Below are 24,626 nucleotides of genomic sequence, written 5' to 3'. Positions count from 1 at the left end.
ACATCACTAGACCCAATCTGTGCTCATCTACGCGACTCTTGAAAAGGAAGATATTTTGAAACTACAACTTTTCAACCAAGTTTGTCTGGAAGTAACTAGAGCTCAGGTCTACGCAGAAAAGCATGTCCAGCTTTGATCAGTTGTATCAATCGATCACGCGTGAGAATTGAGAAATTGATATATTTGAGACTGATACAAATCTGCCTCCCTTGATTTAATTTCAATCTAAGAGTTAAGGATTTGTGGATGTTCCGACAAGTTTTTCCTTTTGATAACTGCAGAAGATTACATTTTTGTTCACCAACATCGAAACGTGTGCTCTGGAACCCTTTTACTCAAATTCGAAAGTTCCCCCGACAGTCGCGAGCCCGAGACCTTAGTTGAAGGCCTTTGGTCGCCAATTATTAAAATCCCTTTGATTTCTATACATTTCTTTCCGTTTTAGTTGCGAAACCGATAACTGTCTCAATTTTGGATTTAACTAATGCAAAAGGTATGTTTTTGGGGACCAGGAAACATCGACACACAAGGAGAAACGGGCTCCTGTAGTACGAAAGGACGTAAATAGCATTGTTTTCGAACAACAATTTTAGCGCCACCCGAGAGACTTCTTCGAGAGTGTTGCACTCAATCCCTAAGACTCATGGAGCTGCATTGCAACTAAGGGGGGTGCGGTAGGGGGCTTCGTTAATCAGACCTTGGCGGTTTATGTCGACTTGTGGATTTCCTTGGTTCATGTGCTGAGTAATAAATTTCATGCCCGCACACTTGTAAGATTAAAGAAACAAATATATTTTAGGCCTCAGAAATAAGTTTCACTTTTGTATTTAAGGATGTCTTGCCAAACAGCTACAGTGGAATCTCGCTTTAACGAAGTGCCAAGGGGTCGACCGCGTAAATTGGTTCGTTATATCGAGGGTTCGTTATATCAAAGTTCTGTGGCATACATTTTACTGTAACTTTAGCCGGGCTGAAACTTAAGTATCGTTCGTAAACCGTGGAGTTCGTCATATAAAGGTTCGTTAAATCAAGGACTTCGTTATATGGAGCTTCGTTAAACCGAGGACTTCGTTATACAGAGGTTCGTTAAATCGAGGTTCCATTGTACTAGTAAAAAGCAAATTGATAATTCCAAAACCTATAAAGTGATCATTCATCACAAAAACGGTTTTCAGAAGGGCTCCTCTTCAAAAGTGTCAAAGCAGTTAAAAAGATATTTTAAAAATGCGTTCCTTGAAAAGGCTAAAACTACGGAAATTAGCAAAGAAGAGGGTCTCAATGAGATTGAACCGCTGACCGAAATTGACAAATTTAAACCGATTTTCGTAAAACATGCTAACCGTAATAATAGGCCAAAATGTTAACCTTTCTTTACCCGTAAAAGCCTCATTGAGACCCTCAAAGAGTCAAAGGAATAAAAATTTACATCATCATACCCGTTCTTTGTTACTTCAAGTTAAAAAAAGAAGTTGAAGAAAGATCAGCAGGCCACGAGTTCATCAGTTTGCGATTGACTCTAGCCAACCTAACAACTGGCAAATTTGCGCAATTGACATGACTTCTCACTATAGCCTGGAAATTATTTTCTGATATACTAGCCCATTCGTGCAGTTTATCATAAGTGAAGAACTCTTTGTACAAAATTTCGATATAAAAAGTCTTGCTCGGGCACATAACGAAACTTAAAAACTAAATCCCAAACCTTTTTTTAAGAAAATGCTTCAAATATTTTAGCGATAACCAGTTCAATTGAGTACCCGATCGCATAGCGCCACAAATAGTATTGAAACACTCTTTCTCTAGTTAATCTATAGTAAAGAACTTATTGAACAAAATTCCGATCTGAAAAGTCTTTTTCTCTAGGCTCGTGATGAAATTTAAAAAGCAAATCCTTAACCAAAAAAGGAGAAATGCTAAAATTTCTCATCGATTACGAGTTCAAATGAATACTCGATTGTATAATGCCTCTAAAAGTACTCAAACACACTTAAAGAAAAACTAAAAAGTCTTAGATTACTTTGGTCTATTTGAGTTTGTGTACAATCCAATCCTGGTGTGGTCCCTGAAGTTTTTTCTCCATCGGTGTAGAGTCTTGTCTTTTTCTTGTGCAAGTTTGTGTTCAGTGTTCACAACCTTCAAGGAAAAAGATCATTCAAACTCAAATTAAAAATTGAGAAAGAAAAATTCCTAAAATGCTAAGACAGTGGCGAATCCAGGGGGAGGGTCTGGGGGTCCGGACCCCCCCCCCCATCAGACCTGACGCAAACAACTTTGAGAATGAAATTCTTACATCTGCAGGATCGTATATCACTTTTTAACTGGCTGATTTTTAAATTAATGAATCCAAGTAAACGGTAAGCGGCCAAAGAATTGTAACGTGCAACCGCGACTGGTGGGAGGGGGAGTGGAGGGTGTGGGGGAGAAGTAATTTGCCTCAAAAGAGTCCAACAGTCCTTTCTGAACCAAAGTTTGGACCCCCCCCCCCCCATCAAAAATTCATGGATCCGCCCTTGTAAGAGCACTATGTAACACAATTTGCATTGCATTTCTACGCCAATACAGGTGCCATAGGATTGTAAGCCTTAAAGTAAAACAAAAAAATCTTCATAAAGTCATTTAAGCACTACAGTAATTGAAAATAAAGAAAGTTACACCTACATGTACATCAACCAGGTCTAAACTTCAGAAGCGTCCGGAAGGTCCAGTGTGACGTCATCTCCAATGAGTACAAATGGTGCCCAGTCCCGTACATTTCTGAACTGTTCAATTTCTCTCATGCAATTCATAGCTTTCTGAAGAGCTTCACTGGCTCTCTTTCCTGCCACAAGTTCTTCATAGAAGTACTTCATGAATTCCTTCGTGGCCTCCTCACCAAGCGCCCACAGAGCCACCAAAACAGAACGAGCTCCGGCACCAAGAAACACTCGCGCTATGCCAATTACTCCTTCAGCTGCCTTGATTTCTCCTCGAGCGCTGTGACAGCAACTCAGCACAACCAGTTTTGCCCGCAGGTGAGCATTTGACACATCCTTCATTGTGAAAAGGTAATCCTCCTCGGCAGGAGTCTGTGATTTGCGGTTTGTTTGTGGCGCCAGAATAATTTCTCCTGTCTCCATCCGGCCATGTGCTGCGATGTGCACCAGAGCAACTGACGAGAGCCGCCTCAACACCTCATCTTTTGTTGCCTTCTCTCCAATGAGTGGAGTAGAGCCGAAGATGTCACCGATCATTTTCACTTCTTCTTCGGCACATGGAAGCGGATCTAACTTTCTTCCCTTATAAAGAACTTCATCCAAACATGGATTCCCCACGAGTAGCGCGCCGGTCTTGTTGTGAAAGTCGTCTCTTTCATCAACAATCAACTTCAGAGTGGTCAAGGATGGAATGACACGAATTCTGAAAGATTCGCACAGATATTTTGAATTGGAGTCCATCAGTGCAGCAAAAGGGACCATGCACAATGAACGTTCGGGGACAAAGATAAGTTCATGGCCATTAATCAGATCGGCAATAGGACCAATAATGATGTCATACAACTTGCGCAGTGACTCTGTTCTGAATTTCCCATGCAATGTTCTGAGATTCTCTTTGTTTAACTTTTCAATGTAGTTTTCGGTCAAGTAACCATCAGAACCATAATCACTGATGTTTATTAGTCTGAAGTGAACACCATTACCGATCTGAACAACCCAGAAATACATTTGTTCATCAGTAACTTTTAAGAAAACCAAATTCGATTGAGCACAACCCACAGGTAATCGGTAAAGAGGCTTCTCAGGCAGGTGTGACAAATAGCATGGTTCACCAGAGCCGTACTCATAATTCAACAAATCGTTTAGAGCTTGAGCACGTGCTTGGTCAGCTACGAGTAGAGCCTCAACAACTTGACCTAAGTTCAAATGCAGTTCCCATAACTGTGCATATGCATCTTCACAGGAACTACGATAGGTAATCTTCCACTCATCTTCAAATTGCAGATCAGCTCTTAGCTCATTATACATCGTAACGCTGGACTGGTAGTACTTAAGCGAACTGAAAAGAGACCCTAGGTTTTTAGAGACAACTCCAAGGTTAAAAAGTGTTAAGGCTTGTCTAGCCCTGTTTCCCACTTTCTTTTCAACTGCTAGTGCAAGTTCGTGGTACTCCATTGCTCTTCGAGCATCACCTAATCTATTATAAGTACATCCGAGATGGGAATAACAGACCCCCTCCCCTTCCTTGTCGCCTACCTCTTTAGAAGTTTGTAATGCAAGTTGTCCATAATCGATAGCTTCCATAAATTTCTCTAGTTCGCCGTAACAACTACCGAGATTGCAATAACAAATTCTCCTGCCAGCCTTGTTTCCCACTACTTTATATATTTCTAAAGCAAGTTTATAGTATTCCTCAGCTTTTATAAAATGTCCTAACCTACTATAAACATTACCGAGATTGCAATAACTCTTTCCCTCTCCAGCCTTGTCACCCACTTCTTTGAAAATTTGTAATGCAAGTTGTTGGTACTCCATAGCTTTTTCAGTATTTCCTAACTCAAAACAAGCCAACCCGAGATTGCAATAACTCTCTCCCTCTCGAGCCTTATCGCCCACTTCTTTGAAAATTTCTAATGCAAGTTGATGGTACTTGATAGCTTTCATATCATTTCGTAAATGGTGATGATAATTACCGAGATTATAATAACTTTTTCCCTCGTTAGCCTTGTCGCCCACTTCTTGGTAAATTTCTAATACAAGTTGTTCGTACTCGAAAGCTTTCGTGTAATTTCCTAACTCAGCATAAATATTACCGAGATTTCTGTAAGTGCCTCCCTCTCTAGCCTTGTCGCCCACTCCTTGGAAAATTTCTAAAGCAAGTTTATTGTACTCGATAGCTTTTATGAAATTTCCTAACTCTCGATAGGCTACAGCGAGACTGTCACAACTGTTTCCCTCTCTGGCTTTGTCGCTCACTTCTTGGGAAATTTCTAATGCAAGTTGCATGTACTCGATACCTTTTATACAATTTCCTATCTCAGCATAAGTAACACCGAGATTGTGATAACTTCTTCCCTTTCCGGTCTTGTCGCCCACTTCTTGGAAAATTTCTAATGCAAGTTGGCAGTACTCGATAGCTTTTATAAAATTTCCTAAGCTGTAATAACTAGTAACAAGACGGTCATAACTCTCTCCTTCATTAGCCTTGTCTCCCATTTCTTTATAAATTTCTAATGCAAGTTGGTAATACTCGATAGCTTTTATAAAATTTCCTAAACCATTATAAGAATTACCGAGATTGTAATGAGTGTTTCCCTCACTAGCCTTGTCGCCCACTTCTTTGAAAATTTCTAATGCAAGCCGTTTGTACGTGATAGCTTTTGCAAAACTTTCCAACTCATAATAGGCGATCCCGAGTCCGCTATAACTATACCCCTCCCTAGCTTTGTCGCCCAATTCTTTGAAAAGATTTACTGCACGTTTGTAGCACTCAATGGCTCTTCTAAAGTATTTACGGCCGCGATAGGCCGAACCAATATCATAGTAAGCGTTGCCCTCCCCATGTTTGTTTCTGGTTGCTTTGGCAATTTGCAGAAGCTGTTTGAGACGGATGACATCTTGGGTATCGTCTGGACAGGCTTCATCTTTGTACGAGATATTTTGTATTTCCTAGAATTTTGCGAAACTTCGTAAGAATTTTTATAGCTTTTTTGGACGTAATATTCAAATGTTCAAGTTCCAAGGTCAAAATACGTAAGCCTTTTGTTTCAATACGTGAGGTTCTTAATGGAGATGAGTGTTAGCCGCAAAAAATGTAATAAAAAAGTGAGAAGACAAAAAAAAAGTGTAAGTGCCACTAACCCCAAAACATTTTTTTACGATAAAAGAAACTTCCTTATTTTACTGATCATCACAGTGAAAGAATTTTATTAGTCGAATAAAACCTCGCAATTCTACAAGCAGTCAAAGCTCAATTTTTTACGTAAACGACCGTGCATTTTGGGACCTGGCTCGGGAAAGGCTGTCACGTCATCCCAGGTTCCCAAGACAAGAAATCGTTTGGGGAATTTTCTTTTTTTTTGGACATCGAGGACCTTCAATAAAACACCTAATTAGCTACAGAAATCCATGCCATCTAGAAGCTCAAACTCGGACATATATGACTCCGAAGCATCCGAAACTTGTAGACTTCTAATCAATTGGAATATCACACGAAGATGGAGGAAATCGTCTGTCGCCCAAAGCCGCGAAGCCTCAATGAGATGGAGTCAAGATATCCCTAACACTACTTGGAACGAACTCTATCCGACTCTTCTAACCTCATCTCGAGAAAGGCACATGCCCAAAAAGCCTAATATACAAGGTTTGGACGAACATTGCGATCGATGAAGATTTTAAACCAGATATCTAAGCTCGGTTAGAAAGAAAGCAGAACGTGACCTTGTTGGAGCGCTGGGGAAATTTCGCCATAGACGCGTTGACAGACTTGCAACAAAGCTCAGTAAACTAGCGCAAGCAAAAACTAGAATAATAAATGTAATAGAACTTTCAAAGTACGTAGAGTCAGTGGCCATAGATTACGAAATATTAGCCACGGAGTCGAAAGTTAAACTGAACGAGGTCGACAAGCTTCTTGTAAATTTGAGAGCACAAAAAAGGAATAGAAAAGGTGAATCTTATACGCGTATATTATCTGCCTCCTCAAAAACGAACAGCAAGGGTGAAACATAACCCGAATAAAATCAGAGCGGTTAAAAATCGCAAATGAAAACAGGGTCCAAGGTAGTAGGATAAAAAGATTGAGTCACGCAAGCAGCACATCAGGAACCCATCGAATGAACAACCGGACAGATGAACAAATTCACGGCCGATAAATCTGCCGCAAAAATTACATTCTAGTACACAAATTAAAAGTGTGCAAAGGAGAGAAATTAACAGGGAATCGACCCTTGACCTACAAACGCATTACAAAGAGACGGAGACCCCCCAATACACGATTTTTTTTCGCGGCATCCTCTTGGTGAAAGAAAGGATTCTTAAGAAGAGAAGCGCGACGCTTCATAAGAACAACTTTCTCACGCTAAATGTTTGATAAAAACGTACAGATCTTCAAAATACGCTCGAAGAATAGAGGAAACCTAGTTAAAATTTTAGACACATGTATCTCTGAAGTAAATTTTACTGGGAGACAAAGGTCGCTCAAAAACAAAGAAAATAGCCGGCAGAAGAAGATATTGCCTCTTGTAACACAATGTCATTTGGATTTACCTAACCTCAAAACACAGTGATGGAGAAATGGCACTTATTTTGCGGTCTTTGAAAATTCATGAAAGATAACTAAAATAGATTCGACATTAACTTTTCTTTTTTTTTTTTACTTTGTTATCAGTAAGACAAGGAGATTTGTTGTATCGAAAAAAACTCTTGGGGTTAACCGCAAAAAAATTTATTTTAATTACAACGGAAAGAATTTAACTGGTAGCCGAGAAATGTTCAAACTTGTTAGCCGTAGAATTCATTACCCCGTTGAGACCCTCATAAATTACTTTGCAGTTTGGTTTTTTAGCGCTAAGATTGAATGTAATTCGTTTGTCATACACTTCAAACCCCACATGGCATTGCTTTGGAATTTAGTAAATATCAATTTCCAGCCCCAAAATCATCGCAAGATACTCATTAGTTTCTTTTCTATATTCCTTTTAAAGTGAAGGAAAGTTTTTAAACTTAAAACCTTAAGAAAAGGGCTACGCTTCTCGTGTTTGTTTTTTACACTTACTTGACCTTTCTCTGAAGGATTTCTTAAGCCTCTCATATCTTCTTTGTGCTCTGTTTCTTGCGCTGCAACATTCAGCTCACCATAAACCTGCACACTGGCTCCTAGAAAGAAGCTTAGTCATTGAGCCGAGAGAAATTTATTCAAAGACAGAAACGAATATACGAAGAAAACTTTAAGTGTCAGGGATCAATGGTGTGACTCTTCAATAGACTTGAAGTGATATTCCCATTCTTGTATCTTCTACGAAAATGATTTCAAGGTCCAACTTCAAGTTATGATTCATGTCTAGTTTTTTTCCTAAATTCGATGGAACTAGGACTTCCTCACCGTCTGAATGGGGGCGGGAACAATTCTTACGCTTCTCTCATGCTCTCCAAACTCCCCGCGTGTATCCATAACTTGATATACGCACGCTAAGCATGAAACAATTCTTAATAAGACAAACAGAAAAAGAAAAAGCCAATTACATAGGAAAAATTATTCTTTGTCACACAATGAAAAGCATCACTACTATTACCAGAGAGAAAAAATAAGCTAAAAATTCTCTTTTATTTGATCAAACTTTTGTTACTCCTAGATATTGTATATTCATGGCTCCTTCCTTGATTATTTACACAATGAGATAAATGCTGAAAGATGTACCCATATTTACGAAAACCAACTTGGAATAAGAAATTTAATTGCCAAATTGTTTGTTAAAAATATATAGTTATTTTGGAGATGTTTTCCAAGAAGTGAGTCAGTTTTGTTAATCTTACAAGTAAAATGTTCATTGTTCAGAATATTTAGAATTGTAAATCAACCATATTTTTTCCCGTGTACTATTCCTGGTAACATGTTAAAATTTTCAGCAGTTTCTTGAATAACTTAACACCATGTCATGCAATACATGATGCCTTTATGAATAAATGCCTGATATATACATGTCCAATACTTTATACTTTGCTTTTCTCAAGACATGAGCTTGGGATGCCTTTCAATAAATAATAAAGAACTTTAGGCCTGACCATAAATAAAATAAGCCCCTGTTCCCCCCCCCCCCCCACCACCTCCCCCCTTGAAAACATGAAAATAGACCAAAATGAAATAGACAAACATCCGAAAAAATAAAATTAAAAAACTGCAAAATCCCAAGAAAAGGAAGGAGGCCTGCCTTTTCTGGACTGGTTCCCAATCTACTCATGATTTGCATCTGAAAACACATAGATAAACAACTTAGTGAGTTAACAACTTGTGCCAGAGGCACACTTCCCAGTATCAGCATTAAAATAAAACTTTACAATGTCCATTCTTCACTGCATCAGATATGCGTGATCTACCTTGGTCTGTAATCTTGTTCTCATTAAGGCTCAACTCAGTGAGTTTGCAATGTTCATCTATTAAAGCATCACACAAGAGTGGTACACCTTGGTCTGTAATCTTGTTCCTAGCAAAGTCCAACTTAGTGAGTTTACAATGTTCATCTTTTAATGCATCACACAACCGTGATACACCTTGGTCTCTAATCTTGTTCCAAGCAAGGTTCAATAGAGTGAGTTTGCAATGTTCATCTTTTAATGCATCACACAAGAGTGATAAACCTTGGTCTGTAATGTTGTTCCAAGCAAGGTTCAACTCAGTGAGTCTGCAATGTTCATCTTTTAGTGCATCACACAAGAGTGATACACCTCTGTCTTTAATGTTGTTCCAATCAAGGTACAACTCAGTGAGTTTGCAATGTTCATCTTTTAATGCATCACACAAGAGTGATACACCCAGGTATGTAAAGTAGCTCCAATTAAGGTTCATCTTGGTGAGTTTGCAATGTTCATCCTTTAGTGCAGCACACAAGAGTGATACACCCTGGTCTGTAACATAGTTCCTATCAAGGTTCAACTCAGTGAGTTTGCAATGTTCATCTTTTAGTGCGTCACACAAGAGTGGTACACCTTGGTCTCTAATCTTGTTCCAAGCAAGATTCAACTCAGTGAGTTTGCAATGTTCATCTTTTAGTGCATCACACAAGAGTGGTACACTTTGGTCTGTAATATTGTTCCTATTAAGGTTCAACTCAGTGAGTTTGCAATGTTCATCTTTTAGTGCATCACACAAGAGTGATACACCTTTGTTTGTTACATCATTGTTATCAAGGTTCAACTCAGTGAGTTTACAATGTTCATCTTTTAATGCATCACACAAGAGTGATACACCTTGGTCTGTAATGTTGTTCCAAGCAAGGTTCAACTTAGTTAGTTTGCAATGTTCATCTTTTAGTGCATCACACAAGAGTGATACACCTTGGTCTGTAATCTTGTTCCTATCAAGGTTCAACTTGGTGAGTTTGCAATGTTCGTCTTTTACACTTAATGCATCACACAAGAGTGATACACCTTGGTCCGTAATCTGGTTGTAAGCAAGGTTCAACTTACTGAGTTTGCAATGTTCATCTTTCAATGCATCACACAAGTGTGATACACCTTGGTCTGTAATGTTGTTCAAATTAAGGTTCAACTTAGCGAGTTCGCAATGTTCATCTTTTAGCGCATCACACAAGAGTGATACACCTTGATCTGTTACACTGTTCCTTTCAAGGTTCAATGAAGTGGGGCTTTGCAGATGCTTTATAAAATACAAAATTGCTACACAATCAACAGGTGTTACCTGACAACCTAAGAAAGAAATATCATTGTCAAGTTTAGTGTTCCGCTGTACAGTTCTGAAGCAGCTTGTTGTACAGTGGCTTCATCATGGTATTCAGGCAAACATTTCAACATGAGAAGAGCCTCCTGGTCAGATGGCCAGTCTACAAGAATGCTGATAAAAGTGTTGACTACCTCAGTCTGCTTCCCACAGAGTAGCCCTGCCACAAACTGAAGCACCAGATGCCATTTAGGATCTCCGGCCTTTGCCCTGAGAAAATCACTGAGCTCATTGGGCTTCATCTTGGCAATTTCCCTTGCAGCAAGAAACTCTTGAAAGATGAGATGAATAAAGCAGAACTGAGACTTGAATGTACTATCTTGAAGTTTTTTGTTTGGCATCCTGTTAAACAAACCACACTCCTCTATTCCTTGCACCTCTTGTAACTCAAACACCAGCTGACCTTTCTCTATTCCTGCTTTTGCCAGTGCCCCAGCTTTGTTCAATGTATCCTCTACAGTATCTGGGAGCTTACTATTTCCCATAAGGAAATCTTCTGTCAATGGTTTACCTCTAAATTCAGGATGATGCTTGAAGATGAACAATCTTAGGGCTTTTTTGTAAACTTCTCTTGGAGTTGTTGGCAGAGCATTTCGTTCTTGGAGTTTGAAACACTCCTCAAAAATTGAGCAAATAATGTGACTGTTCACTGGAATATAGCAGAGTGAAAGTAACTCTGGATTGCTGCTGATATGATCCCAGATTTTGTTCCCCATGTCTTCATCTTGTGCACAATAGTTCTGAATATACTCGTTGACTTTCTGTGGAGTAAACCCCATTATCTCCACCTTCCTGTCATATTTGATGTGGGCAACACTTTGCAACACAGTTGGTCTACTAGTTGTTAAAACTGTAGCTCCTGAAAGCAGGTCTCCGTTCACCAGCTTCATGTAAAGTGCAGACAATGGCAATTGCTCTGTTGGTTTGTTGCCTGTAAGTACTTGCTCATTTGCTAAACAATCTGCATGGTATTTAAACTCATCTAGGCCATCAAAGACAAGAATTACTTTCTCAGGATTCTCCATAACATGCTGGATCAGATCATTATCATTATCATCTCCTGTCTCCATCCGGCCATGTGCTGCGATGTGCACCAGAGCAACTGACGAGAGCCGCCTCAACACCTCATCTTTTGTTGCCTTCTCTCCAATGAGTGGAGTAGAGCCGAAGATGTCACCGATCATTTTCACTTCTTCTTCGGCACATGGAAGCGGATCTAACTTTCTTCCCTTATAAAGAACTTCATCCAAACATGGATTCCCCACGAGTAGCGCGCCGGTCTTGTTGTGAAAGTCGTCTCTTTCATCAACAATCAACTTCAGAGTGGTCAAGGATGGAATGACACGAATTCTGAAAGATTCGCACAGATATTTTGAATTGGAGTCCATCAGTGCAGCAAAAGGGACCATGCACAATGAACGTTCGGGGACAAAGATAAGTTCATGGCCATTAATCAGATCGGCAATAGGACCAATAATGATGTCATACAACTTGCGCAGTGACTCTGTTCTGAATTTCCCATGCAATGTTCTGAGATTCTCTTTGTTTAACTTTTCAATGTAGTTTTCGGTCAAGTAACCATCAGAACCATAATCACTGATGTTTATTAGTCTGAAGTGAACACCATTACCGATCTGAACAACCCAGAAATACATTTGTTCATCAGTAACTTTTAAGAAAACCAAATTCGATTGAGCACAACCCACAGGTAATCGGTAAAGAGGCTTCTCAGGCAGGTGTGACAAATAGCATGGTTCACCAGAGCCGTACTCATAATTCAACAAATCGTTTAGAGCTTGAGCACGTGCTTGGTCAGCTACGAGTAGAGCCTCAACAACTTGACCTAAGTTCAAATGCAGTTCCCATAACTGTGCATATGCATCTTCACAGGAACTACGATAGGTAATCTTCCACTCATCTTCAAATTGCAGATCAGCTCTTAGCTCATTATACATCGTAACGCTGGACTGGTAGTACTTAAGCGAACTGAAAAGAGACCCTAGGTTTTTAGAGACAACTCCAAGGTTAAAAAGTGTTAAGGCTTGTCTAGCCCTGTTTCCCACTTTCTTTTCAACTGCTAGTGCAAGTTCGTGGTACTCCATTGCTCTTCGAGCATCACCTAATCTATTATAAGTACATCCGAGATGGGAATAACAGACCCCCTCCCCTTCCTTGTCGCCTACCTCTTTAGAAGTTTGTAATGCAAGTTGTCCATAATCGATAGCTTCCATAAATTTCTCTAGTTCGCCGTAACAACTACCGAGATTGCAATAACAAATTCTCCTGCCAGCCTTGTTTCCCACTACTTTATATATTTCTAAAGCAAGTTTATAGTATTCCTCAGCTTTTATAAAATGTCCTAACCTACTATAAACATTACCGAGATTGCAATAACTCTTTCCCTCTCCAGCCTTGTCACCCACTTCTTTGAAAATTTGTAATGCAAGTTGTTGGTACTCCATAGCTTTTTCAGTATTTCCTAACTCAAAACAAGCCAACCCGAGATTGCAATAACTCTCTCCCTCTCGAGCCTTATCGCCCACTTCTTTGAAAATTTCTAATGCAAGTTGATGGTACTTGATAGCTTTCATATCATTTCGTAAATGGTGATGATAATTACCGAGATTATAATAACTTTTTCCCTCGTTAGCCTTGTCGCCCACTTCTTGGTAAATTTCTAATACAAGTTGTTCGTACTCGAAAGCTTTCGTGTAATTTCCTAACTCAGCATAAATATTACCGAGATTTCTGTAAGTGCCTCCCTCTCTAGCCTTGTCGCCCACTCCTTGGAAAATTTCTAAAGCAAGTTTATTGTACTCGATAGCTTTTATGAAATTTCCTAACTCTCGATAGGCTACAGCGAGACTGTCACAACTGTTTCCCTCTCTGGCTTTGTCGCTCACTTCTTGGGAAATTTCTAATGCAAGTTGCATGTACTCGATACCTTTTATACAATTTCCTATCTCAGCATAAGTAACACCGAGATTGTGATAACTTCTTCCCTTTCCGGTCTTGTCGCCCACTTCTTGGAAAATTTCTAATGCAAGTTGGCAGTACTCGATAGCTTTTATAAAATTTCCTAAGCTGTAATAACTAGTAACAAGACGGTCATAACTCTCTCCTTCATTAGCCTTGTCTCCCATTTCTTTATAAATTTCTAATGCAAGTTGGTAATACTCGATAGCTTTTATAAAATTTCCTAAACCATTATAAGAATTACCGAGATTGTAATGAGTGTTTCCCTCACTAGCCTTGTCGCCCACTTCTTTGAAAATTTCTAATGCAAGCCGTTTGTACGTGATAGCTTTTGCAAAACTTTCCAACTCATAATAGGCGATCCCGAGTCCGCTATAACTATACCCCTCCCTAGCTTTGTCGCCCAATTCTTTGAAAAGATTTACTGCACGTTTGTAGCACTCAATGGCTCTTCTAAAGTATTTACGGCCGCGATAGGCCGAACCAATATCATAGTAAGCGTTGCCCTCCCCATGTTTGTTTCTGGTTGCTTTGGCAATTTGCAGAAGCTGTTTGAGACGGATGACATCTTGGGTATCGTCTGGACAGGCTTCATCTTTGTACGAGATATTTTGTATTTCCTAGAATTTTGCGAAACTTCGTAAGAATTTTTATAGCTTTTTTGGACGTAATATTCAAATGTTCAAGTTCCAAGGTCAAAATACGTAAGCCTTTTGTTTCAATACGTGAGGTTCTTAATGGAGATGAGTGTTAGCCGCAAAAAATGTAATAAAAAAGTGAGAAGACAAAAAAAAAGTGTAAGTGCCACTAACCCCAAAACATTTTTTTACGATAAAAGAAACTTCCTTATTTTACTGATCATCACAGTGAAAGAATTTTATTAGTCGAATAAAACCTCGCAATTCTACAAGCAGTCAAAGCTCAATTTTTTACGTAAACGACCGTGCATTTTGGGACCTGGCTCGGGAAAGGCTGTCACGTCATCCCAGGTTCCCAAGACAAGAAATCGTTTGGGGAATTTTCTTTTTTTTTGGACATCGAGGACCTTCAATAAAACACCTAATTAGCTACAGAAATCCATGCCATCTAGAAGCTCAAACTCGGACATATATGACTCCGAAGCATCCGAAACTTGTAGACTTCTAATCAATTGGAATATCACACGAAGATGGAGGAAATCGTCTGTCGCCCAAAGCCGCGAAGCCTCAATGAGATGGAGTCAAGATATCCCTAACACTACTTGGAACGAACTCTATCCGACTCTTCTAACCTCATCTCGAGAAAGGCACATGCCCAAAAAGCCTAATATACAAGGTTTGGACGAACATTGCGATCGATGAAGATTTTAAACCAGATATCTAAGCTCGGTTAGAAAGAAAGCAGAACGTGACCTTGTTGGAGCGCTGGGGAAATTTCGCCATAGACGCGTTGACAGACTTGCAACAAAGCTCAGTAAACTAGCGCAAGCAAAAACTAGAATAATAAATGTAATAGAACTTTCAAAGTACGTAGAGTCAGTGGCCATAGATTACGAAATATTAGCCACGGAGTCGAAAGTTAAACTGAACGAGGTCGACAAGCTTCTTGTAAATTTGAGAGCACAAAAAAGGAATAGAAAAGGTGAATCTTATACGCGTATATTATCTGCCTCCTCAAAAACGAACAGCAAGGGTGAAACATAACCCGAATAAAATCAGAGCGGTTAAAAATCGCAAATGAAAACAGGGTCCAAGGTAGTAGGATAAAAAGATTGAGTCACGCAAGCAGCACATCAGGAACCCATCGAATGAACAACCGGACAGATGAACAAATTCACGGCCGATAAATCTGCCGCAAAAATTACATTCTAGTACACAAATTAAAAGTGTGCAAAGGAGAGAAATTAACAGGGAATCGACCCTTGACCTACAAACGCATTACAAAGAGACGGAGACCCCCCAATACACGATTTTTTTTCGCGGCATCCTCTTGGTGAAAGAAAGGATTCTTAAGAAGAGAAGCGCGACGCTTCATAAGAACAACTTTCTCACGCTAAATGTTTGATAAAAACGTACAGATCTTCAAAATACGCTCGAAGAATAGAGGAAACCTAGTTAAAATTTTAGACACATGTATCTCTGAAGTAAATTTTACTGGGAGACAAAGGTCGCTCAAAAACAAAGAAAATAGCCGGCAGAAGAAGATATTGCCTCTTGTAACACAATGTCATTTGGATTTACCTAACCTCAAAACACAGTGATGGAGAAATGGCACTTATTTTGCGGTCTTTGAAAATTCATGAAAGATAACTAAAATAGATTCGACATTAACTTTTCTTTTTTTTTTTTACTTTGTTATCAGTAAGACAAGGAGATTTGTTGTATCGAAAAAAACTCTTGGGGTTAACCGCAAAAAAATTTATTTTAATTACAACGGAAAGAATTTAACTGGTAGCCGAGAAATGTTCAAACTTGTTAGCCGTAGAATTCATTACCCCGTTGAGACCCTCATAAATTACTTTGCAGTTTGGTTTTTTAGCGCTAAGATTGAATGTAATTCGTTTGTCATACACTTCAAACCCCACATGGCATTGCTTTGGAATTTAGTAAATATCAATTTCCAGCCCCAAAATCATCGCAAGATACTCATTAGTTTCTTTTCTATATTCCTTTTAAAGTGAAGGAAAGTTTTTAAACTTAAAACCTTAAGAAAAGGGCTACGCTTCTCGTGTTTGTTTTTTACACTTACTTGACCTTTCTCTGAAGGATTTCTTAAGCCTCTCATATCTTCTTTGTGCTCTGTTTCTTGCGCTGCAACATTCAGCTCACCATAAACCTGCACACTGGCTCCTAGAAAGAAGCTTAGTCATTGAGCCGAGAGAAATTTATTCAAAGACAGAAACGAATATACGAAGAAAACTTTAAGTGTCAGGGATCAATGGTGTGACTCTTCAATAGACTTGAAGTGATATTCCCATTCTTGTATCTTCTACGAAAATGATTTCAAGGTCCAACTTCAAGTTATGATTCATGTCTAGTTTTTTTCCTAAATTCGATGGAACTAGGACTTCCTCACCGTCTGAATGGGGGCGGGAACAATTTTAGTCCACAAATGAGGCAAAGATCATGTTTTATTCCCGATCTTGGCTTCTGTAATGAGTGATATGTTCGGGTGGTTTTCACCTAAACCCCACTATCCTTTACCTAAGAGGTCTACAACTTACACAGAAGTAAGCCGTTAAAGACCATGCGCTCTTCTATGATGACCATCACCGGAAAACAAGGAATAGTATTGCGGGACTGGTTCTTGAACAAAGCTCCTCGCCCCGTTCCAAGTCTTAAAACATTGTTATCTTTTAATTTTGAGAATGAAGCCACCGAAAAAAGAAAGTTATAAAATCATTAGAACGCATTTATGGAAACATACTATGAAAATTCTGTTATCTTTTTCCAAGTTTCGCTTAGTTAAAAAACATCATCTTTAACTTTTATCCTCGGGCTTGAAATTTACTACCTTCATTTCGATCATCACACAATAGTATTGAGTAAAAACTCCAATCCTTGTTATGTTCAGGATATTTCGGCCGAATCACACCAACTAGTATGACAACCGAGTCTTTATGAGAGTCCGAGTTATTATCATGATGGCTCTTTCTCTGGTTCATCACTCAGTAAGAATGCATCCTCTTTCATTTGTGATAACGGTAGAATACAGTCATTTCATAGTTCTCACCCGATGAAGTGGCGTCATGATCATCCAGCTTTGGCTCAAATAACTTCGAAGTAACTTTAGCATCCTCTGTGGCTGAAATACACAGAAAGCACATTAGCACATTTGAAGACAATATTTGCCAGTCAGGTGACGCTTTGTAATTAATAAATGCTCAATAGGTGTACTGAGAAAGTAGAAACAAGTACGGTTTCTGGAGATATTTCTTCAGTTAGAGGGCTAAGAAACACTGTCTTGATGTCAACGATCACGCGAAAGCACCATGTTAATATCCCAATATCGCCAATTTACAAGATGATTTTTACGTAAGTATAATATGATGGCCTTTTATACCACATGCCGCGTAAAGCTCATTGATATAGGTTCACTTCCAGTGTGTAACTCAGTGAAAACCATCATCTGTCAGTTGTGTTACTAAAAGAATACTCTAATTTGATGGTTTTTCCTCACCTGGTGAGGTGTTCTTCTGAACGTCGAGTTTGTCCTCCGCTGATATCGATGTGACATAAGCTTCTACTGTGGCTGAAACGCAAGGAAGCATTGTGGGTAAATACATCTTCGAGGATTGTAGCCCCACCCTTTTATGTTCATGAAGACTGAAAAACTAAAACTTTATAACTTTGATCTGGAAACTGTTCTACTGATTTGATTGCTCCGCCAAAATAACCAGGGAGGGAAGGGTTTTTGTTCCCTGCCTTTTTCAACCCTTAACCTCTTCCATATCAAGACTTAAAATTTAATTCTCCCAACTAGGCCTCAATTTTTCTTTGTTGGCTTCTCCTGAGAATTTAGTGTCATATCGTGACAACCATGGGTACTCCTCAATTGATTATCTGCATAAATGTCTTTTTCTAATTTTCATGATGTTTTGACTTTCTGCTTGGAAAAATTATGAGTCGATCGCTTATAGAGCGACTCGGGAAGAGATTCCTCAAACGGGCCACAGGCTCTCCGTAATGCTTCAGTATTCACTGAAAATAATGTCAAATCCCTCTTAAACGAGTGCAAACTTGCAATGACGATGACTATATGTAGATATTTATTTTAAAAAAATCTCATCAGATTCTTTCTCACCTTGAGAAGCATTGTCACCAATTTCTTGTTTTCCTTCACCTGACAGGAATTCGTTTTCAGTCACGTTTGAAATAAAACAGAATGCAATTGAGGTCGAACGTAAAACATTAAACTGTACATTTTATACCTTCCACAACATTATGCTTGAGGCCCTGAGCTTTTTTACCAAATACGCCACTCTCATTTGCAAAGAAGCATTATCAATAAATTTGATTATTAGGCTTAAGATAACATTTTCCATTCCATGATTACACAAAAGAATCAATTCTAGCATTATGCAGAATGTAACCCACTCAGTGGCCCATGCGCTTCGATCTTCCACAACAATAGAGCTGCATTGTAGGTTCGACAGTTCAGTCCAAAGACATTACTGGGCCTGGTTCTGTGTGTCTTGATTTCCTTTCTCTTTTGATGGCACACATTGATTTCTTAAGTTTTTGTGGCCAAATAACACCCTTTAGTTTAAACACCGGTAGAAAACCATCATTTTATAGTTTTTCTTACCTGGTGAGTTTTTCTTATGAACATTCACTTTTTCCCCTTCCAATACTGACGTCACTTGAGCGTCCTCAGTGGCTGAAATACAAGAAAAAAGGATTTCTTAATCAGCGCCAAGGAAACATTTTGAGTTCATTAAGGCTGTTGAACTGAAATTTTCTTCGTTTCTACCAAGAAAAAATGTCCTGTTAGACGTTTTCTGCATTTCTCGAGTTTTGAGATCTTTACATTGACAAGATGTCCAAGCTAATTCTCTTAATTTAGAGCAAACCTTGTTTTATTAGCCACTCCAGAGAATTTTGAATGAAATTTTCGTCTTTGTAACGTTTTAAAAAGCGCAAGAATAATAATTTTAGTTGCTGGGGTTAAGCTTTTAGTGAGCGATCCTAAAGGTGACTTCTAAGACAGGCCACAGACTATCTAACAGGTGTCAGTGACCTCTAATATTAAATCACAATTCTGCTCAATAGGCGACAGATTTGCGATGAAGATAATGATACACAGACACTGACAGTTTTTAAATCTATTTTTTTTCTCACCTGTAGACGTGTTGCCACCAATTCCTAGTTTTTCGTCGGGCGATGGAACTTTATCTTCAGCCAGATCTGAAAACAAAAAGGGTTAAAGTAAGGTTGAATTTACGTTGTTGTAGTGCTACATTTCCATGACAACACATTAGAAAACAAGTTATTGGTTTTTCTTTTTTTTTTTTGTTTTGTGTGTGTGGTTTTTTTTTTTTTTTGGGGGGGGGGGGGAGCGAATACGTTTGAGCTAGAAAAGATAACTTTCTATATCAGAGTTTCTTGATCAGTAACGTCACCTTTAAACTTTAAGCACCAGCCATAAGATACTGTTTTCCATTTCACGATCACGCAAAAGAATGCAAGCATTTCAATCGCAGCTGTATGCAACATGTTTGTCAGTTACATGAATCTGATTTAATGGCCATCATACCAACAGTCTCCCACTGTTTAGTGTGGGAAGGATCGACTCTTGATAAAACATTTACAACCTCTCTTTTTTGTTTTTTTCTTATACGCGTGTTCCTTATTTTAAAACACCATCGCGAAATCTATCATGTCTCACCTGATGAAGTGACGCTTTGGATGTCCAGTTTCTCCTCAGCTGAGATTGACCAAGCTTGACCATCTTCTATGGCTGAAATACATAGTTACCATATAAGTTGATGAGTCACTTTTTAAGTCTGCTAACGCATTGAAAGTCTCGTGGTTTCCGTTAAGAAAACCGTCTTTATTTTACTTCAAGGGGGTTTGAACAGTCTACGGGTTCGTGGGCAAGACAATCAACTTTCTGTTGTAACTAATCTAGAAGAAGGAAAAGAGTAAAGATTTCCCGTTTCCTACTTTTCTTTTCTCTTTAACCTATGCATTCTTAAGGGATTCTTGTTTGCTTCTGCTGAAAATTCGGCGTTATATTAAGATAATTAGCCCTTTTGTTTCTTTACTTAAGAGAGATCTTTAAGTTTTAATAACATTATGAAAATGGAAGAATATTTCATATACTGATCATTTTTGGTAGGGAAAGTCGTAAAAGTTCTTAGATAGCGACCCTTGGAAAGCGGGCTAAAAACACAGGCTATAAACATTCTGTCAAGCGTCAGTGATCACCTTCATGTTGTTGAAATTACTCAATTGGACGCTTTGAAAAGGAAAGGATGTTTGTAATTTAATTTTTTCTCACCTGTAGACGTATCGTCACCTTCAGGTGATTGGATTTTATCCTCAGCCAATCCTTGCTATATACAGGATATTTCGGAAGAATCATAGGAGCTAGTTTGACAAGCGAGTCTTAAAGAGAGCCCGATTATCATGGCCCTTTCTCTGGTTCATCACTCACTAAGAATACATCCTCTCTCAGTTGTGATAATGGCAGAATACAATCATTTCATACTTTTTATTACCTGATGAAGTGGCGTCATAAACATCCAGCTTTTGCTCTAATGGCTTCGAAGTAACTTTAGCATCCTCTGTGGCTGGAATGCAAGGTAAAGCAAGTTAACACATTTGAACAATATTTGAACAGTTAGGTAACGCTTTGTAATTTGTAAATGCTTACGTAGGGGCACTGAGAAAAAAGAAACAAGTATGGAGAGTATAGTTCTTCAGTTAGAGGGCTAAGAAACACTGTCTTGATGTACACGAGTCACGCGAAAGCACCAAGTCAATATCCCAATCTTGGCAATTTACAAGATGATTTTTTACGTAAGTATATTAGGATGACTTTTATACCACATGTCGCGTAAAACTCAGTGATAGAGGTTCACTTTCTGTATGCAACTCATTGAAAACCATCATCTCTCAGTTGTGTTGCCAAAAGAATTCCTTAATTTGATGGTTTTTCCTCACCTGGAGTGGTGTTCTGCTGAACGTGGAGTTTTTCCTCCATTGATATCGATATGACATGAGCATCTTTAGTGCCTGAAACAAAGAAGTAATTTGGTGAATACATCTTCTGAGATTGTAGCACCACCCTTTTTATGTTCATAAAGACTAAAAAGCTAAAATTTTATAGTTTTGGTCAAGAAACTGTTCTACTGATTTGATGAGTTTCTTTTTTTCCCGCTTATTCTTTAATCCTATAGCCTCTGCCATATCAAGACTTAAATTCTAAGTCTCCCAACTAAGCCTTAATTTTACTTTATTGGCGGCTACTCTTGAGAATTTGGTGTCATATCGCGACAATCATGAGTATTCCTCAATTAATAATCTGCGTAATTGTCTTCTTCTGATTTTAATGATGTTTTATTAATTGCTCGGAAAAATTATATGTTGATCGCTCCAAAGAGGTTGAGTTTTCACTGAAGCGACTCGGAAAGAGATTCCCCAGACGGGCCACAGACTCTCCGTAACTCTTCATCAGTCACGGTATTCACTGAAAATAACGTCAAATTTCGCTTACACGAGTGCAAACTTGCAATGACGATAGCTTTATAGGATATTTATTTGGAAAAAATCTTATCAGATTATTTCTCACCTTGGGAAGCACTGTCATCGATTTCTAGTTTTCCTTCACCTGATAGGAATTCATTTATAATCACATCTGAAAAGAAAACAGAATGCAATAAAGGTCGAACTTAAACGTCAAAGCCGTACATTTTATACCTTCAAAAACATTATGCTAAAGACCCTGAGCTCTTCTACCAAATATGCCGCTCTCATTCTCTAAGAAGCATCATCAATCAATTTGATTACTAGCGTTAATATACCATTTTTCATTCCATGATCACACAAAAAAATCAATCTTAGCATTATGCAGGATGCATCATACATGCAACCCACTCAATGGCCCACCTGCTTCTATTCTCCCACAACGATAGCTTGGTAGAATTTAAAGGGAATACTTATGGGTGTCTAAGGATTACGATTTTAGGAATTAGGATTTTAGATGGTAACTCGGAAAGTGGCTGTGGGAAATCTTGGACAGGTCGTAGACTACGAGGCGCCAGTAGCCACCCAACGAAGAGCCAAACTCTGCTTACTGCTTTACTTCAATTAAACCTTCTTTTTACCTATGGTTTTCTCACCTGAAGAAGTATTTGCACCAAGAATTTCTACTTGCCCGTCAGGTGATGGTTCTTTATCATCAGCCATATCTGAAAATTATACAGAATGAGTGAAGAGTAAAAAAAACCTTATATGTGACCAAATGTGGACTCCTTCACTCCCATCACTGTAGTAACACGAAAAGATTCTGCAACCGATTCCAATTTTAACAATTTGCAGGACGTTTGCCTTATATAGAAATCTGCTCTATTGGCCTTTATACCACGAGTGTCTTACAGCTCCTTGATGGAGGTTCCTCTCCTTGGGAAACATTCCGAATTTCTCTTTTCCAACTATTTATGTGTCACTCGTTAGAAAAACATCATGCCAGTGTTCCAGTTGTCTTAACAGGTAGAACACACTAACCTCTAACAATTTTTCTCACCTGATGAAGTGTTTTCATGAATGCTCAGTTTCTTCTTGTCTGAAATGGATGCAACTTGAGGATCTTCAAAGGCTGAAATATCAAGACAAAAAATCAAGGTTTTGCTACTACCTCAGTGCTGAATTCATGATACCTAGTATCGTGAAACGTTATAGTTTTTGTTTTAGAAGAAATCCAGCGGACGTTGAATTTAATTCCTACACAGTCAGCAGGTACGGGCCTTTAATTTTGGGCTGTACCATCAGGTTGAAGTTTCATTCCAGAGGAAGAAGAGGGTAAGGTTGTTGTCCCCTGATTGCCTTCCCTGATTTCCCCTCTTTTGACGCTATAAATCCTCACATTTTCTGAGGGCTAATTCTCCTCAAATGTCACAGAAAATATTTCATTCTTGGCTACCTCTATAATTGATTTGGTCTAAAGCTAAATTTCTTCAGCAGCACATTGATATTTCTGTAAAATTTTTTTTTTCGTTTTGTTCTTTCTCACCTGTTGACATTTTTTCATCAGTACTGTGATTCCTTTCTTGTGATGTCACATTATGTTTAGCCAGATCTGAGAATGAAGCTGAGTGTGTCAGATACTAAAAAATTACCTAATATGCGTCACTTAAATCTAGTACCATAAATCTCTTAAAGCTCAGAGAGGGAGTTTTTACTCGCGCACAAGCACTCAGAACTTCTTTTGTAAATGCGAGTAACTGTGTGTCATTTGGTAGAAATATATCATTCCTCAGTTGTGACACTGGTAGAAAATCACCATATTGTAGTTTTTCTTACTGGATGAGATGTTTATATCAACGTCCAATTTGTCCTCAAAAAATAACGAAAGAAAAAGATAGTGGCTCCTTATACTAACTACAGTCTCTCCGTAAGGCATCAAAGCCGGGAATGCCTTGGATATTTTGACAATTTTTTTTATATTTGACTCTTTCTAACCTTTCGATGTACTTTCAGGTGATAGGACTTCCCTTTCAGTCGCGCCTGATGAGTTTTTGTTATGAACATCCACCTTTTCCTCAACCAAAACTGAATTCACTTGAGGATCTTCAGTGGCTAAAATACAGAAGACAAGTATCTCTTATTCGACGTTAAGGAAATATTTTGAGTTCATGAAAGCTGTTGAATTGAACGTTAGCTAGTATCTGTCATGGAAACTGCCCTGTCTGATGTTTTCTGCATTTCTCGAGTTTTGAAATCTTTTAAATTGACAAGATGTCGAAGCTAATTGCCTTAATTTAGAGCAAAGCAAATTTTTTTTTGGCCACTCCAGTGGAGAATTTGAATGATATTTTCGTCTTTGTAGCGTTTTAAAAAGTGCAAGAAAAATCTTTTAACAGGAGTAAGCTTTTAGTGAGCGACCATAAAGGTGACTTATGAGACAGGACGTAGACTATCTCGGTGAAACCTAATATCAAATCACAATTCCGCTCAAAAGGCGAAAGACTTGCGATGTGTGAGTGCGAAGAAAATAATGCAAACAAACACAGAAATCTCTTCAGCTTGAGAATACTCTCGTATAATTGGAAGAAAAACAAAAATGTTAATTAAGCCGATATCAGAAATTAAACCTGAGCCTTACCGAATTTTTAATTGAACTAGCGAAAGTTTCGAGCAAACGATTGTTCGAGTTATCGGGAGCGGAAATCGGAATGCAAGATTATCCATTTCTTACATCTAATATTGGAAAAGGTACAAATTGCAAAGGAGACAAATTATGAAGGACATCATTACCGTAAGTATAACAAAAAACAAATCTGTTATTAATAAACAAACACTCCTATTCATACACGACTCTTACCTCAGAAGTTTCGGTTGGAAGTTTGTCTTGCTTTCTTGACACCAACTCCACATGAAAAGTTTCCTTGCTGTTTCCAAGGTGTAACCACTTCAGTGTCACGGCTTAGCCGCACGATGAAATTCGAAGAAGTTCAACGGCACTTTATACTGTTTCCCTCGGTTATAAATAAAATTTTGAGGAGTGTATGCATGTTTTTG

General features: G+C 38.6%; 1 protein-coding gene and 1 pseudogene across 2 annotated transcripts; both read right to left on the bottom strand.

Annotated features, from left to right (window-relative positions):
- Nucleotides 1–768: 768 nt before the first annotated feature.
- Nucleotides 769–7,869, bottom strand: LOC148735604 (uncharacterized). The gene is made up of 3 exons (XM_088754942.1): nt 7,750–7,869; nt 2,659–5,642; nt 769–2,133 (listed from the first exon to the last, which is right to left on the bottom strand). Exons 1-2 carry the CDS (start codon nt 7,783–7,785, stop codon nt 2,676–2,678), a joined length of 3,003 nt encoding a protein of 1,000 aa, XP_088611068.1. The 5' UTR covers nt 7,786–7,869; the 3' UTR covers nt 769–2,133; nt 2,659–2,675.
- A 410-nt stretch (nt 7,870–8,279) lies between these two features.
- Nucleotides 8,280–24,535, bottom strand: LOC148735603 (uncharacterized; annotated as a pseudogene). Its single transcript, XR_015999037.1, has 16 exons — nt 24,430–24,535; nt 23,568–23,684; nt 23,119–23,184; nt 22,633–22,704; nt 22,229–22,297; nt 21,679–21,744; nt 21,051–21,122; nt 20,606–20,677; nt 19,771–19,842; nt 19,224–19,289; nt 18,691–18,762; nt 18,187–18,225; nt 17,563–17,634; nt 17,116–17,187; nt 16,132–16,232; nt 8,280–14,024 (listed from the first exon to the last, which is right to left on the bottom strand). The product of XR_015999037.1 is annotated as an uncharacterized LOC148735603 (transcript).
- Between the last annotated feature and the right edge of the window lie 91 nt (nt 24,536–24,626).

The sequence above is a fragment of the Stylophora pistillata genome, chromosome 3 (assembly GCF_964205215.1).
Source record: "Stylophora pistillata chromosome 3, jaStyPist1.2, whole genome shotgun sequence".
Lineage (NCBI taxonomy): Eukaryota > Metazoa > Cnidaria > Anthozoa > Scleractinia > Pocilloporidae > Stylophora > Stylophora pistillata.
This window is presented reverse-complemented; position numbering and strand designations above follow the sequence as displayed.